The sequence below is a fragment of the Sciurus carolinensis genome, chromosome 2 (genome assembly GCF_902686445.1).
Source record: "Sciurus carolinensis chromosome 2, mSciCar1.2, whole genome shotgun sequence".
Taxonomy (NCBI): domain Eukaryota; kingdom Metazoa; phylum Chordata; class Mammalia; order Rodentia; family Sciuridae; genus Sciurus; species Sciurus carolinensis.
The window spans coordinates 82,848,352-82,863,141 of record NC_062214.1 but is presented as its reverse complement, the minus strand read 5'-3'; the positions used below and the strand labels follow the sequence as shown (position 1 = coordinate 82,863,141).

General features: G+C 36.4%; 1 protein-coding gene across 8 annotated transcripts in view; it reads left to right on the top strand.

Moving 5' to 3' along the window:
* The window catches only part of Neo1 (neogenin 1), a 233,012-nt gene that overhangs the window by 109,332 nt on the left and 108,890 nt on the right, over window positions 1-14,790 (top strand). For all 8 annotated transcript variants that reach the window (XM_047538938.1, XM_047538940.1, XM_047538935.1 and 5 more), the window contains exons 6-7: window positions 11,175-11,329; window positions 13,034-13,154. In XM_047538938.1, coding sequence (XP_047394894.1) covers window positions 11,175-11,329; window positions 13,034-13,154 — 276 coding nt within the window. The remainder of the gene's footprint in view (window positions 1-11,174; window positions 11,330-13,033; window positions 13,155-14,790) is intronic.

Sequence of the window (14,790 nt, the reverse complement as noted above, 5' to 3'; positions counted from 1 at the left end):
AGGATTTTGCTCTTTTCCAGAATTATTTACTCAGCCTTAGCAGGAGGAGCCCAGTCCCAGGGACTCAAGGAATCTGTCAGTTCTTTAAAAAGGGGACTGTCATAGTTAATAGTATAGGTTTTGAAGGTAGGAAAAAATTAGCATGCTGCCATTCTAAAGAAGAGAGAGACAAATGTGTGTGTGTGTGTGTGTGTGTGTGAGAGAGATAATTTTTAAAATGAAAAGATAAACTATAAAAAAATTAAATGATTCCTTATAGGAAAGTGTAGGACAGGAGACAGGATTAGAAGCTAGTCTTATTTGACTATACCTTGTTTTTTGTAGATTTAAAACTTTACCAAGTAATTTCCAAGAATGGGAAATAAAAGTAAAACAAATAACTCTAGGTGTATATCTAGTTTGTAGTATAGCCACATGGAAAGTTACAATTTGAATTGAAAGTTGCTATTCAAAATAACTTTAAAATAGTAATTGGACTGCATATACCTAAAGAAAGATATTCTTAGACAAAAAGAACTGTAAAAGTCTTCCAATTGTTTCCTATTATGTTCTAGGTAAAAATGTGTATTCTGAGACTAAGGAGGTGTAAGATAAAGCAAATGAGTAATTATGTTAGTGTCACTGAGAATGGAAATTTTTGTCAGGAAAGAAAGGAGGTATAAGCTCAGGGGCACAGCTACTGGCCAAATAAAATCGGACAGAAAATGGCCAAAGCAAGCTTTATTGGAATTTGGCTCTCCAGCAAAATTCCCAGACCCCGGGGTACAGGTCAGGGTAGGGAGCCGGAGAAAATTGCACGTGGCCCCGGCTGTCCAGGGTCTTTATAGACCAGAATGGGCAAGGGTCCTGCTGAGTGATAGGTGGAGGTAAGGGTCAGTGGCATTTTCCTGCCCATTTAATTGGTTGCCGTGTGTCGCGCTGCCCTTTGCCTCAGTTGTTCCACTCTACATCATATAGTCACCCAAATTCTGACCTAACATCCTGACCTTTTTGGTGATATAAGGCCCTGGAGTCCATCTGGCTACTTCCTGCATGTTAGGGGGTGTTGTGGAGAAAGAAAGGTTCAGGTTCTAGGTTGGTGGGGACGCGGCTATAAGAGTGTAGGAGCATCTGGTTGTATGTCAGTCACCCTGTCAGCCTCACTCATGCGGTTCCAGGAAAACCTGAGAAGACAGGGAGCAATCATTAGCAGAAATCCTATCACAAATAGGGAAGTAAGGGTAGTGGTCAGCCAGGTGACAAGAGTGGAGTTCAGCCATCCTGGCCAGGGGTCATTTGATTCTTCTTGCTTCAGCCTTTCATTTAGATGTCTGAGAGTTCCGACTTTTTTTTTTTTTTTTTTTTTTCCATTAGACCAGTTTCATTGATGCAGTAATAACATCCTTCTCTTAGGTAGAGGCATGTTCCCCCTTTGTCTGCCGTCAGATCTAGTGCTTGACGGTTCTGCAAGGAAACTTGAGCAATACATGTTATTCATCTTTGCAGGGATGTCAGGGGGGCAGCAGATGCCTCTTCTGCTTTCTGGAGTTTCTGTTCTAGCTTTTGGGTGGGACAGTGACTGCATAACCAAGTCCTCTTGATGGTATAACCTGTGTTTAGTAGAGATCTCTGTATTTCTGTGACTTAGGGCTAGATAATCATACTAGCAAGCATAGATTAAGCCTACCTGTGGAGCTTAGGAGGATCTATAGGCCTTAAACTGACTAAAAACTCCTGATTCTGGCAGTTTCTCTTGATAGTTAGCAGATGCATCTGCCTAAGAATCTCTCTCTTGTAGCTTCCAGTCTTTATTCTAGGGGACTTAACACCAAGAGTACATCTTAGATTGCATTTAACTGTTGTTTCTTTTAAATGCCCAAGAATGACTATATTTTAGTTTTAACTGTTTTGCTAGGTGTTTAAGACCAAGCTGTTCAAATTGACCTGTTCCTGTCTGTTAAGAATCGGCTGAGTTCCCACAGGGGTCACTTGTAGGGAACTTAAGAGCAGCTTCTTAGCTCCATTAGTGCCGTTCGTTAGGCAGATCTCCTTGATGAGGTGGCTTCCCTTGGAAGTATCAGGGATGTTTCCCTTTTCCAATGACCCTTCTCTGCAGCAGGTGCACTGATTGGCTTTTCATCCTCCAGTGGTCTCATTAATCTCCCTCATTGGGAGGTTGTTAGCCCAGAGTTGCAAAACTCCTTAGAGAAGTTCTCTTGTTCCCTGGATTCAGGCTGACTCTTAGGGTAAGAGCCAAACACTGGCTTTTCTTGGCCTCTGTATTTAATCTCAATCTCTAAGTTTGATCTTAAACATCCAGCAAGTTAGTCTCACCAGTCATAAAGTAAGAGTACTGGGCTTTAATTTCAATGTCTATGACTTTACAGTTATTCACCCCCTTTTATCTAATTGGGGTCTGCATTACCTGTCCTATAGGTGATGGCTTTCTATTTCAAGTTAATTTACGGTGTTTGCTCTTGAAGCAGTACTTCTGCAAAACATTAATCAGGCAACAGTTATAGAGTTTACAAGGAAAATACAAAATGGAATCACCAACAGTAAAACATTCAGTTTGTGTAATAGCTATCTTGAATTTTGGCTGAGTTATTCATTATATCCCCTGTTTCAGATCATAGTAATCTTTACAACAGACATCGAACTTTTCAACACAACTTTAAATGAGTTAAAGTCTGGCTTACTTTGGAGCCATTCTAACATGTAGCAGGGTGAGGCAGAGCCTTATCTCAGGTAAGGTGGGGCTCTTCACAAATCTTAGGTAAAATGTTCTAATTCTGAAGCTAATTTTTGCCTCTTTTGCTGTGATTAGCATGACCAAATTCTCAAGCTCAGTGAGGGGCAAAGGAGAATTAGAAAATAAAGATTTATAAACAGATTTTGAAGATTAAACTGGGATCAGATGGAGCTCTGTTCTCTGATAGAAATGCAATCTAAAGAGTTATGTCAGCAATCTTTATATATGTCTTATTATCAGGTTAAAGACTATGTAAGCATTATTCTTTGTTTTCAGGAAAGTTACAGAGACGACATCTATGTAATTTTCTCATAGCTGCAAAGTGCAATGGTAGGAGCTCTGTATAGCTTTCAAGAAAGTTCACTGTCTAAGTTACTGTAAGGTGGGCAGGAACCAGAGAAGGGAGCTGATGAAACATTGGTTATCTAGCAAAAGAATTCCTTCCTGCCCAAGTGCTGTGTGCCTGAGATCAATATCAGAGCTGATAGGACACCTGCACAGAGCCTCCCCAGGGAGGGTACTTCCACAGCAGCCAGGCATCTTGTGCTCCTGCACAGAGACCCTCCCAGGCGCCAGCCATGCCATAGCCATGAGGTCATCAGAGACCCCAATCTCAGTCACTGTTGTCCCATTTTTTGCTATTGCGTATCACACTCTTTCTTAAATGTCATTTTAAGAAGTTCATAAAGAATAAAACTTAACTGACACAATGTCAAGAGTAAATTAGTGTTTTTAAAGGAATCCTTGTCATTTTAACATATAGATTAAACTTTGGTTTATAATAGTACATTAATATTTGACCTTAGGAAAACCTTAAATAGCTTTAACTGATTGTCTCACGTACATAAAACTAACTTAGTTACATGCAAACTTGTTGAAATTTGCCCTTTACTTACAGACTTTCTTAGTGCTTACTTAAACCCTCATGTATTTTATCACACACAGACTTTCTTACCCAGAAACATTTTTTTTTTCCCCTTCTACTGAATACATTCCCATATTTAGAACCTTCTGTTTTTCTTTCCTATCTGGTGACCACTTTGTGGTGAAAAATCCATACTCCTTCCAAATAGCTGAATGTGAGTGAGCAATCAAGAAGGCATATTTGGAATCTGTGTCGATGTTAATCTGTTTACCTTTGGATAGAATTAGAGCCCTAATCAGAGCAAAGAGTTCGACTTTTTGGGAAGTGGTCCCTTCTGGAAGGCAATTGGCTTCCAGAACTGAGGCAGTGGTGACTACTACATAAATGGTTCTACAGCATCCACTGGGACACAGCACAGAACTGCCATATACAAAAACGGTTAGATCAGGTGAGGGGAAGAGGTCTTCACGAGGTGAATGTAGGGCCTCTGGCACCTGTGAGAGTGGAAAGGATTTATGGCTTAAGAGGTCCTGTAGTCGATGGGTGGAAAACACAGTTATTGGTTGGAGTAGGGTTAGTTTTAGAGCTTCCTTAGTTAATTCAGCTGTTGTAGTCAGGGCTCAGAGACATGGTAGCCACCCACAAATGGCAGAATCAAGCTGCCTGGAGAGATATGCCACCAGTCTGTAGGAAGGTCTGGTTGGTTGCGCAAGGACGCCAGTGGCAACACTCTGTAAGTTAATTAGATGTTTCCAAGAAACACATTTGAGTAATTCCACCCGTGTTAAATCCTTATTTTACTATAAAAACCAAGATATCAGGTATATTGAACAGTATTTGTGGTCTCTTTTTTGTTGGTGACAAGTTCTAGAAATAAATGATTAATATCAATTAACATTTTTAAACGTGGCCACCTGGAGACATGTAAGTCATGATATTTACACGATTTTTGGACACAAAATAGACAACACAATATACACATAACAAAAACAAAGGCCTTGTAGTTTTCATAGGTGAGATTTCCATTGCAATGTAACAGATACTCAAAAACTCAAGTTCAATAAAAATAGGACTGATCAAAACATCAGTGTTATGAGTTCAAAAATATAGAACTTAAGAAAAAAACAAAACAAGAGTCCTGGAAAAATGACATGGCCGTTAATTATTACTTTGTTGGAGTTCTGGTAAAAGACTTTTATGCACCTATGGGGAGAGTCAAGTCCGTTAGTGGACTTGGTTGGCAAGATCTTGTGGTGCCTGTTGGATGCAGGTTCGTTAGTCTGGGTTGAGAGTGGAAGAAATACATACTAAGTGAGATCATAAGTCTGGGAAAGATATCTAAATAATATAAGTAGACGAGTCAGCACAGAAAGACCCTAAACTTTTCTCAATCTGGGAAAGATCCTGGAGTGAGAATGGAACTTGGATTCGCACAACACTGTCTGCACCAGACACCTCCAGAAGAGAAGGAAGCTCTGGGTTAGGTGGTGGGAGGGCTCTGAGGAGGAAATGGAGGAGGAGTTGTATCCCCAGGAGGAGTAGGTGGGTTTGCAGGAGGAGGACAGGAAGAGGAGGGGGAATTCTGGCCAGAGCATGGAGGGGGTGGGGTTTGGAACTGGCCACAGTGAGGAGAACTTGGGTGGTGGAACAGGTAGAAGAAAGGGCAGGGTGAGCACCAAATTCCAAAAAGAAAAGCTTGCAAATGGTTGTGAGTGCTCTTTGGTGGCTATCTTGAGATCTAAAACACACTGAGGCCAGGCCATGGTCGAATAAAAAAACTAGCCATTTACGCTGTAAGTCTTGCAGGAGTCCCAGTTTAGTAAAATTACAGTAGAGACAGCCCAAAGGAGTTTTGGGGTCCAATGAGCTACTGGTATTTCCCATTAACCATCCAACTTTACCCAGATACATGTACAGAAGCAGAAAAGGAATCCCAATTTTAGCTTGTGTACACCGGAAAAACGGCTGACAGGCCAAAAGCCAAAACGTCTTTCGACTTTTGGGGTTCCAGAACGGAATAAACAGGGGGCTAACTGGAGGCTGGGACGTCTCCACAGTGACCAAAGCCTAAATGGAACGGGTGGGGGGTGGGGGGATCTGTGGCACTTGCAACGGACAGACCCCGTGCGGATCAGATGGTAAAGATTGGAAAGGCAAATGGGAAAAACCCCAGGGAACTTAACCTGTCTGATGCTGGATAAAGGGAAACAGGATGGAGCAGAGCTGAGCAGAACAGAAGGGAATCTCCTGGTTCTTCTGAGGGAGGGCGTAGACCTCAACTCCAATGGGGGGAAGTCCAAAAACCCTCCCAGGTTTTGGCACTGAAGCAAGCTTTATTGGAATTTGGCTCTCCAGCAAAATTCCCAGACCCCGGGGTACAGGTCAGGGTAGGGAGCCGGAGAAAATTGCACGTGGCCCCGGCTGTCCAGGGTCTTTATAGACCAGAATGAGCAGGGGTCCTGCTGAGTGATAGGTGGAGGTAAGGGTCAGTGGCGTTTTCCTGCCCGTTTGACTGGTCACCATGTGTCGTGCTGCCCTTTGCCTCAGTTGCTCCGCTCTCCGTCTTATAGTCACCCAAATTCCAACCTAACAGGAGGTACAATTGTAAAATTAAAGATTCAGTTAAAAATTATAGTCTTGAATTTAATTAATAGAAAGTCATAATGAAGCTTGTATTTTAAAAATACAAAATTGTGGACTTTGTCTACAAAAAAGGGCCTTAGAGCAGTGTACAGAAAATACCAAAGACCATTAGGGTCATATCAGACAGCACTGAGGAGCCTCCAATAGGCCCAGCCTTCCCTTCCTTGGTCAAAGATGGACTGATTTCATAATCAAAAGATTAATAATTTTAGTGAATTGAAACCAAATATATTTTAAACCTGGAACTCATAATGATGCTTAAAAAAAAAGAAAAGAAAAAAATCCTTAGTGTTCAAGTTAGGGTGAGGATATGAAAAAACCAACTCATTATTTTGAAAACTGTAAGTAAAGGGAAAGAATCAAGCATTTATCCTGCCATTTTATAACTATAGGATAACTGGATAATTGAAAGATTATCCTATTAATTAACTGAGGAAATATAATAAATGAGGGAATGTTTCTCTTTGTAGAAAGAATGATAGAATATTACTATTTTGTAAAACAGTAATTATCAAAGACTGTTAGCATCACAAAAAGAGACACTTATGAACATTCTGATGGAAGCACATGGAACTACCTATGAAGAATTCTTGGGGGTGGGGGGAGTGAGCTGACTCCACATTTAGCACAATGAGTATGTTAAATACCACCCTGGCAATGAAGTCAGCGGAAGATGGACTCCAGCAAACGCCACAGGACAGATGACTTGTTTCTGAACAAATACTAAAGAAAAGTAAGAGATAAGGAAGAAACCCGTGGATTAAAATAAACTTTAAATGAATATGTGCATGTACCTTCTTTACCCAATTCAAATAAAATAAATCGGTTTTTAAAACATAGGCAAATTAGTGAAATACTTGAACTGAATAATTGGAGATATTAAGAAATTACTGTAGATACCAACCCAATGATGATGTCACAGGTTTAGTAATGGGAATTCTTGCCTTGTAGATGCTCTTGAATATTTATATATGAAATGATATATAGTACCTGAATTTTACTTTCAAAATAATCTGGGAGGGAAGCAGCAAGGAATGAGATAGATTTGGGGTATAGATAAATCAATACTGATGCTGAGTTGTTAATTGTTGAAGCTAACAGGTACACAGGGACTTATTATTTTATTCTTTTATAAAATAAGTTTGTTTTAAAGAATAGAATTTGGAGCTAGACTCTAGGTTCAAAATTCAGATCTATCACTAAGCTATATAACCTTATAGAGTTACTGAGTATCTCAGTGTATTAGTGTCTTTATAAAGTAGAAATAATATAATAATACCAAAATAATAGGATTTTTGTGGGAACTAAATGTTAATAAGTAGAAAGCAGTCACAGATGTTAGGTACTGTCACATATTAAATATACAAACTGAAATGATAAAATCACAGTGGTTAAAGATTTTAGTATATTTAGGAATAGCCTAGATGAAACTTATTGTACTTAGTACAAAAGCAAACTGAAATCCCTGTTCTTGCAATCCCTGTTTAGTAAAATCCCTGTTTAGAGGCAGAACTCATCTCTAGGTCTCCTGACTACTAGTCATTAGAAATGCTTTACAGTAAATCTTTACTGAAGAATAAATATGTAAGAGTCAAAAGACAAAATTTGAACAAATTTAGTTAAATGATCTAATTGACTTTTATTAGTAATTTATTAATCAGCATCTCATTTTAAAGAATAGATAAGTGCCACACTGGGCATGGTAAAACAGTCAGTTTTTATAAAGTTGCTTGAGCAGAAACAAGGAAACAGCATAATACAAAAAGCAGATTGTTGAACACCAAGTTACTGCATGTTACTTTTCTCATAAGGGTTAAAGCAGCAGGGGTTTCCTTATCATGCAGGCCAAAATTGGCATGTTTGAGTGTTTAGCTATTATCTGTCTCTTCCAGTCTCTGAGCAAGTCAAACTAGTTTCAGTTTGAGGTTGTGGAACTTTAGCATAAGTGAATCCATTTTGGTTTGGTCTGTTGGGTTCTAATGTGGTAGCTCAGAACAAATCAGTGACTTTTGTGAAGTTTCTTAAACACAAGTTTATTTAACACAACTTTAATTATTAAAGGGGAAGACTTGGGATTGTAAATATGTTTATTTTTCCTACAATTTATTGTCATTCAAATGAAAACTTCAGATTGTTCTTATTTATCAATTTGCTTTGAGAAGGAACAGTGAAAACATGAGCTGGGTCTAAATTTATTGGAGGCGGGGCTAAGTGAACACGTTAGGGAATTTTTGAGGAAGTAAAGGAATCAAAGTAGAGTACTTGTTTTACCAAATAGTAAAACATTCTGTGTAGTTACAATAACCTTATGGTTCTGGTGTAAGAATACACAGATCAGTGAAACCAAGTGGTATCCAGAGAGAAACCTCTCTCAGCACATAGGCTTTTATTATTAAAACTGAAATCATTTGCTCTTATTGGGGACTACTGAGCTTTACATTTAGTAAAACACACAGCCGTATGCTTAGCTCAGTAAAACTAGATTATTTCATAGACATAGTGAAAGGAAATGTTATGTGATAGCATGGAAATCTTTTGGAGTAAAAAAGGAATAATGAAATATGGATATCAAAATGAAAAGGAGTTATAAATTTTACCATATAAAATTTTAAAATTTTGTTACAGTAATATATGCCTTAAGTTTTAGACAAAAGAGAAGACTGAGAAGAAATATTGGCAGCATATGTAAGTGGTTCTAATAGCTCCCTTACTAATCAGGATCTATTCAAGGGCCAGAAACCATACCAGGTATTTTAACAGGAATAATTAAATACAAAGAATTATTTTGAGTAAAATGTTTACTAAAATGAATAAAATTAGACTCTGAAGAATAAAAAAAAGTAAATATAAACATTAGCTACTACTGTCTCTTGAGCTGAGGGAGAGAATCCAGAAAGAAACAAATATGGAAGAGAGCTCTCCTCTGAGACTGCTATCATACCTTGTTGAAGAGAGCAGAATTGCTGCCCAAAGACACAGCAGTGGGCCAAAGCTTATCCATAGCTGGAATGACATAGCTAAAAAGCCACTTGCTGGGATGCTATTGGCCTGCCTGATGATGAACAGAAAGTTGCCTGCTAGAGTGTTATGAGTCAGAGATGGTACTCAGAAAGCCACCTGGTAAAGTAAGCTGGAAACTTTTGAAGTATGATCATCAGTGGACCTCCTGCAGAACTTCTAGTAGCCATGCCAACCCAGAAGAAAAAGGTTACACCCCAATGTGAAAGATAAACCCTTTTTTCTGCTGTATCTTTAACTGCCTCTCCAGGTCCCCATCCAGATTTGTAAAGATGGGTAAATTTGGAGCTGAGATATTACTCTAAAGCTGACATTTTATGAAAAGTTCTTATATATAGATAAGAAAATTGTGAAGACTAATTGCAAAAATGGCTGAGTACTTGTATACTTGCCTGGGATTCTGTGTGCTCTCAGTACTCTTATTCTTCATTTACTTAAGTTATATTACTAGTTTGGACTTCATCCTGGGTCCTGCCTCTCTCTAGTGAGCACAGTAGGCAAGAAAAATTTTTTAAAAGGGAAAAGCAGATTAGAAATGAAGAAATAAAACTAACAGCATTCATAGACAAAATGATTCCAAATGATTTAGATAATTCTAAATTGTCTATACAAAAACTAATAGAACTAATAAGTGAGTTTATTTAGGCCACAGTATAAAAGGTCAGTATAAGCAAGTCCATTACACCTGTACATACCTGCAGTGAGCAATTAGAAATTAGGAATAATGTCTTAGGGCTAGAGTTGTAGCTTAGTGGTAAAGAGCTTGCCTAGCATGTATGAGATCCTGAATTTAATCCCCAGCACACCCTCCTCAGATTAAGGTATCACTTCCAATAGTACCCCAAAATTCTTGAAGTACATAGGGATATAACAAAGTTTTAACAAGGTTTACTGAAATCTAAAATATTGAAAGAGATCAAAGCCCTAAATAATTGGAGAGAGACCATGTACATGGAAAGGAAGACAGATTTGTTAAGGTATCAAGTTGCCACAAATTCAGCACAATCCCAATCAAAATTCCAGCAGGTTGGGCACAGGTAAATATAGCTACTGCTGTTATTATCATTGTTATTTACTTGAATTTGCCTATAATGGAGCTTGCTGCATTGTGATATGGGGGGAATTGCTTGTCATTTGAAATGTTCAAACAGACATCAGTAAGACCCTATGTCAAGGGTGCTGTATAGGAAATTATAGCATTAGATAGGAAATTGGATTAGATGATCTACTTCAACTCTTCTAATGAAAAATCTTATGAATGTATTATTTATAGGTCAGTGATTCACATCTTTGGGGAAAGAAAGATACTATCATACTCAGGGTTTTTCAAGTATGTATGTTTTCTCTAAAGATGCTATCACTTTAAAAAACATTTCATATAATAAAGGATGTTACTAAAATGAGTGTGTTGCAAGAGTGATGAGACCTCTAATATGACATTTGTTTTACCTTTTTTTGTTTTAATTGATCAAACTGATGAAAAAGGAAGATTATGTTAATCTTTTCAACTTCGAATTTTAATTATGGCTCTTCAAAAATGGCATAAATCTTAGAGAAATAGACTTTAATATTCATTTTAAGATAGCTTATAATATTCACATTTTCAGTTTCTTCAATATAGTCAGTATTTCTCAGTAAATAGCTCAGAAATTATCATTTTAAGTTAATTATTCCAGAAAGTTAATTTTTAAAGATATTATATTCTTAACATATTTTAAATACATATTTGTATGCTCTTATAAAGGTATATAAGAGATTCAAAAATGAGTAAAAGTCCTGTGGATTCTTGATTTTAAAAAATTGGTTGAAATATGACTAGCTACCTGTTTTTACTTTCTTAATTTCAATAATACCTTGATTAAAATATGAATAACTCTTTATTTTCATTAATATCTTAATTTTCTTTCTATTTTAAAGCCCAACCTGAGTTCCTGAAACAACCTGCTAATATATATGCTCATGAATCCATGGATATTGTATTTGAATGTGAAGTAACTGGGAAACCAACTCCAACTGTGAAGTGGGTCAAGAATGGGGATATGGTTATCCCAAGTGATTACTTTAAGATTGTAGTAAGTATTTTTCAAAGAAGTACATTTATTTCTGAAAACATTAAATGTTTTTAAATTTAATCACGATATTATTGTATGTTTTATAAATGAAGAAAAATGGAAAAGTTATAGCAATATTTGCATAGAATGTAATTAATTCATTGGCTGATTAGAAAGCTTATCCCAGATGTATTTTCATACCTTATGTGAGATCAAATCAGAGCGAATCAGTGACTGAACTAAAAACCTTAGGAGTCTACCAACAGTCTGGTTTTCTTACACAGCTGCAACCATTTCCTGGAAAATAAGTAGTATGTGTGCTTGTGTGTGTTTTCCTAGTTCTGTTCACATCTCTCTATTCATGTAGTAGAAATCTGTCCCTTAAAGTATGGAAAGATGATTCTTTTGAAAAAATACCAATTAATTATATATCAACAACACAAAACTTAACCAAAAGTCATACTGATGTCAAACGCTTGAAAATAAAGATGACCTAATGTCAGATAATTATGTGACAGTAGGTAAAGATTCTTTAAAAAAGTAAATGCATCATCACATGGTACCCCATAAATATGTATATTTTTTGTGTATCAATTAATATATTTAGCGCTTAAAAATTTTAAGAATTGTCAGCCATAATTGTTTTTACTTATATATAAATATATATAATATATATATAAACTGCTTAGTAGATACTATCTAGTAATAATACATCATCATCATTAGCTAACATTCTAATAATAGAATTATCCAAGTTTAAGTAATAATAAATATTAATGACATACCTTAAGATCTATACATGACATTCATAAGAAATATCAGAAGTAATTATGGTTGTTAAAAGATTTAATAGCTCGTTATAAATTTGTCATAGAAGTAATTCATTCTTTTCTTTTTGGGTACCAGGGATTGAACTCAGGGGGACTTGATCACTGAGTCACATCCCCAACCCTATTTTGTATTTTAATTAGAGACAGTCTCACTGAGTTGCTTAGCATCTTGCTTTTAGTTAGGCTAGCTTTGAACACGTGAGCCTCCTGTCTCAGCCTCCTGAGCCACTGGGATTACAGGTGTGTGCCACCGCACCCAGCAGTAATTCATTCTTAATGGGAATGTATTTTCTGCTTTTGAAATTCATGCCATGTTACAAAAAATAATTTATAAGTATTTAACATTAAAATGCAACCTGTTATGGTTGAATTATCATTTTTATTTTATCAATTATTTTAGACATTTTAAAACCATATTTACTATACCAGTAGCAATAGTTGACATTCATGCAGTGCTTTGTACTTTAAAGAAAGCTCATATGTTTACAGTGTTATTTAATTTATGGTATTCTAATCTGTTAAAACTATTGAAATTACAAATAATCTTAGAAAAATAATACCTTAAGTTCACTAATTGAGTCTTTATCCATAGTCACATTGTATTGTTTGCCAGACATTTTTCCAAAGAAAAATGTAAGTTTGCAAGCATTGAGGATCTGACTTTCCCTAGGTGTTAGGTTCTTCATTATTAATGACAGTACATATTGTTGTAGCAGTTAAGTCAGTATCTTGCCAATACTTGAATATAAAATGAAATTAACACATAATTAGGTGGGTAATATTAAATAGTTGAATCATAACATTTTATTTGTCTTTCATCCTGAAAAGAATATATCCTTCAGATTTTGAACTCATTTTTCAATTATAAAATTAAACATGTGTTTTTCTTCCTTAGAAGGAACATAATCTTCAAGTTTTGGGTCTTGTGAAATCAGATGAAGGGTTCTATCAGTGCATTGCTGAGAATGATGTTGGAAATGCACAAGCTGGAGCTCAACTGATAATCCTTGAACATGGTAAGAGGGTCTGAAATAGTAAGATGAAGGAGGCTATAAGTGTTTGAGGAACTGCATTCCACATTGTTATCCTCCTTCCACATTGTTATTGTCAAGGTCAATATATGGCATACCTAAGAGAAAAAGAATGGCAATCTAAATCATTTCTGTCATTTTAAAATTACATAGAAACACAATGTCAGATAATGTTAGAAAGATATTGATATTAAGAAAAACTGAATCAGTTACAGTCTTATATAAATGAATATTTTTTAGAGTTCTTTTATTTTAATCTCACAAATATATTTCTGCCCTGTAAAGATTAAAAACTTATTATACTGTTTATTTTGCATTGAAATTTTCTTTACTTTTTGCAAAATAAAATTAGCATGCCTTTTGATTATTACCAAAAGTTCATATGGGTATTATAAAACATTCAGTCAACGTTGAAAAGTATAAAGAACCTCCCCCACTTACAAATCAGTATAAAGTCAGGGAAAACACTGTAATTCGAGCAGGGAAAGCTCAATGTAAAGAATTATTAGTTAGCTGGGTGGTGCATGCCTATAATTCCAGCAGCTAGGGAGGCTGAGGCAGGAGGACTGTAAGTTCAAAATCAGCCTCAGCAAGCAAGGCCCTAAGCAACTCAGCAAGACCCTGTTCCTAATTAACAGTATTAAAAAGGGTTGGGGATGTAGCTGATTGGTTAAGCGCCTCTGGGTTCAATCCCTGGTACCAAAAAAAAAAAAAAAAAAAAAAAAAGAATTATTAGTTATTATTATTAGTTATAATAGAATTAGAGTAACAAGAAGTTATCTAATAAGAAGTAAAGAGAATGCTAAAAAATACAAATTGGCAGATAAAATGAGCAGCTGTAACCCCAGGTCAAGACAATGATCAGAGAGAGACTCTTTTAGGTCTGAGATCTAGACATTGTTAGAAAGGGATTGACTGTGGTTTACTGGATGGCAAGGAAGTTGATGCGGTGCTTTGTTGTCAGAATTTGCAGAAACTTCATTCTCTAGGGTTTGAGCAAAACTACTCATAAGAAGGTATATCACCAGAAGCATTATGCTGTAAAATCATCCAAGGAATTGGGTACTTGAGAAAGCTGCTGGTTATAAGAGCCTGCTGAGGCAGCCCACTGAAGCCAGGAAGGAAACCCCTTCCTTGTAATGTATCTCCAGTACCCTTCATAGAGAAAGTTTGACACATTTGCCAGCTGACAAAGGAAAAATATATTAAGGGGCCAGCTCCTTTTTTTTTTTTTTTTTTTTTTTAAAGTGGGCAATGAAAACTGAATTTGGAACTGAGAGGCAATAAATTGACAACTGGCACGTACTCCTACTATTTGGGTACAGCATAGGAGCATGCACAATTATATATATGCTCTTGCAATAGTTTGCTATAGACATCTTTTCATGTCAACAAATGTAGATCTGCATCAATATTATTCACTCTTGAGTTACATATATGTGTGCATATATACATGTCTGCATATACATATATATATGTATGCACATACTATATGTATACACACACACTTTGTTTTGTGTAACTGATTCCTTATTGGTTAAAATTGAAATAATCTTTTTTTTCTTGCTATTAAGAGCATTGCTTGATGGCTGGGGATATAGCTCAGTTGGTAGAGTGCTTG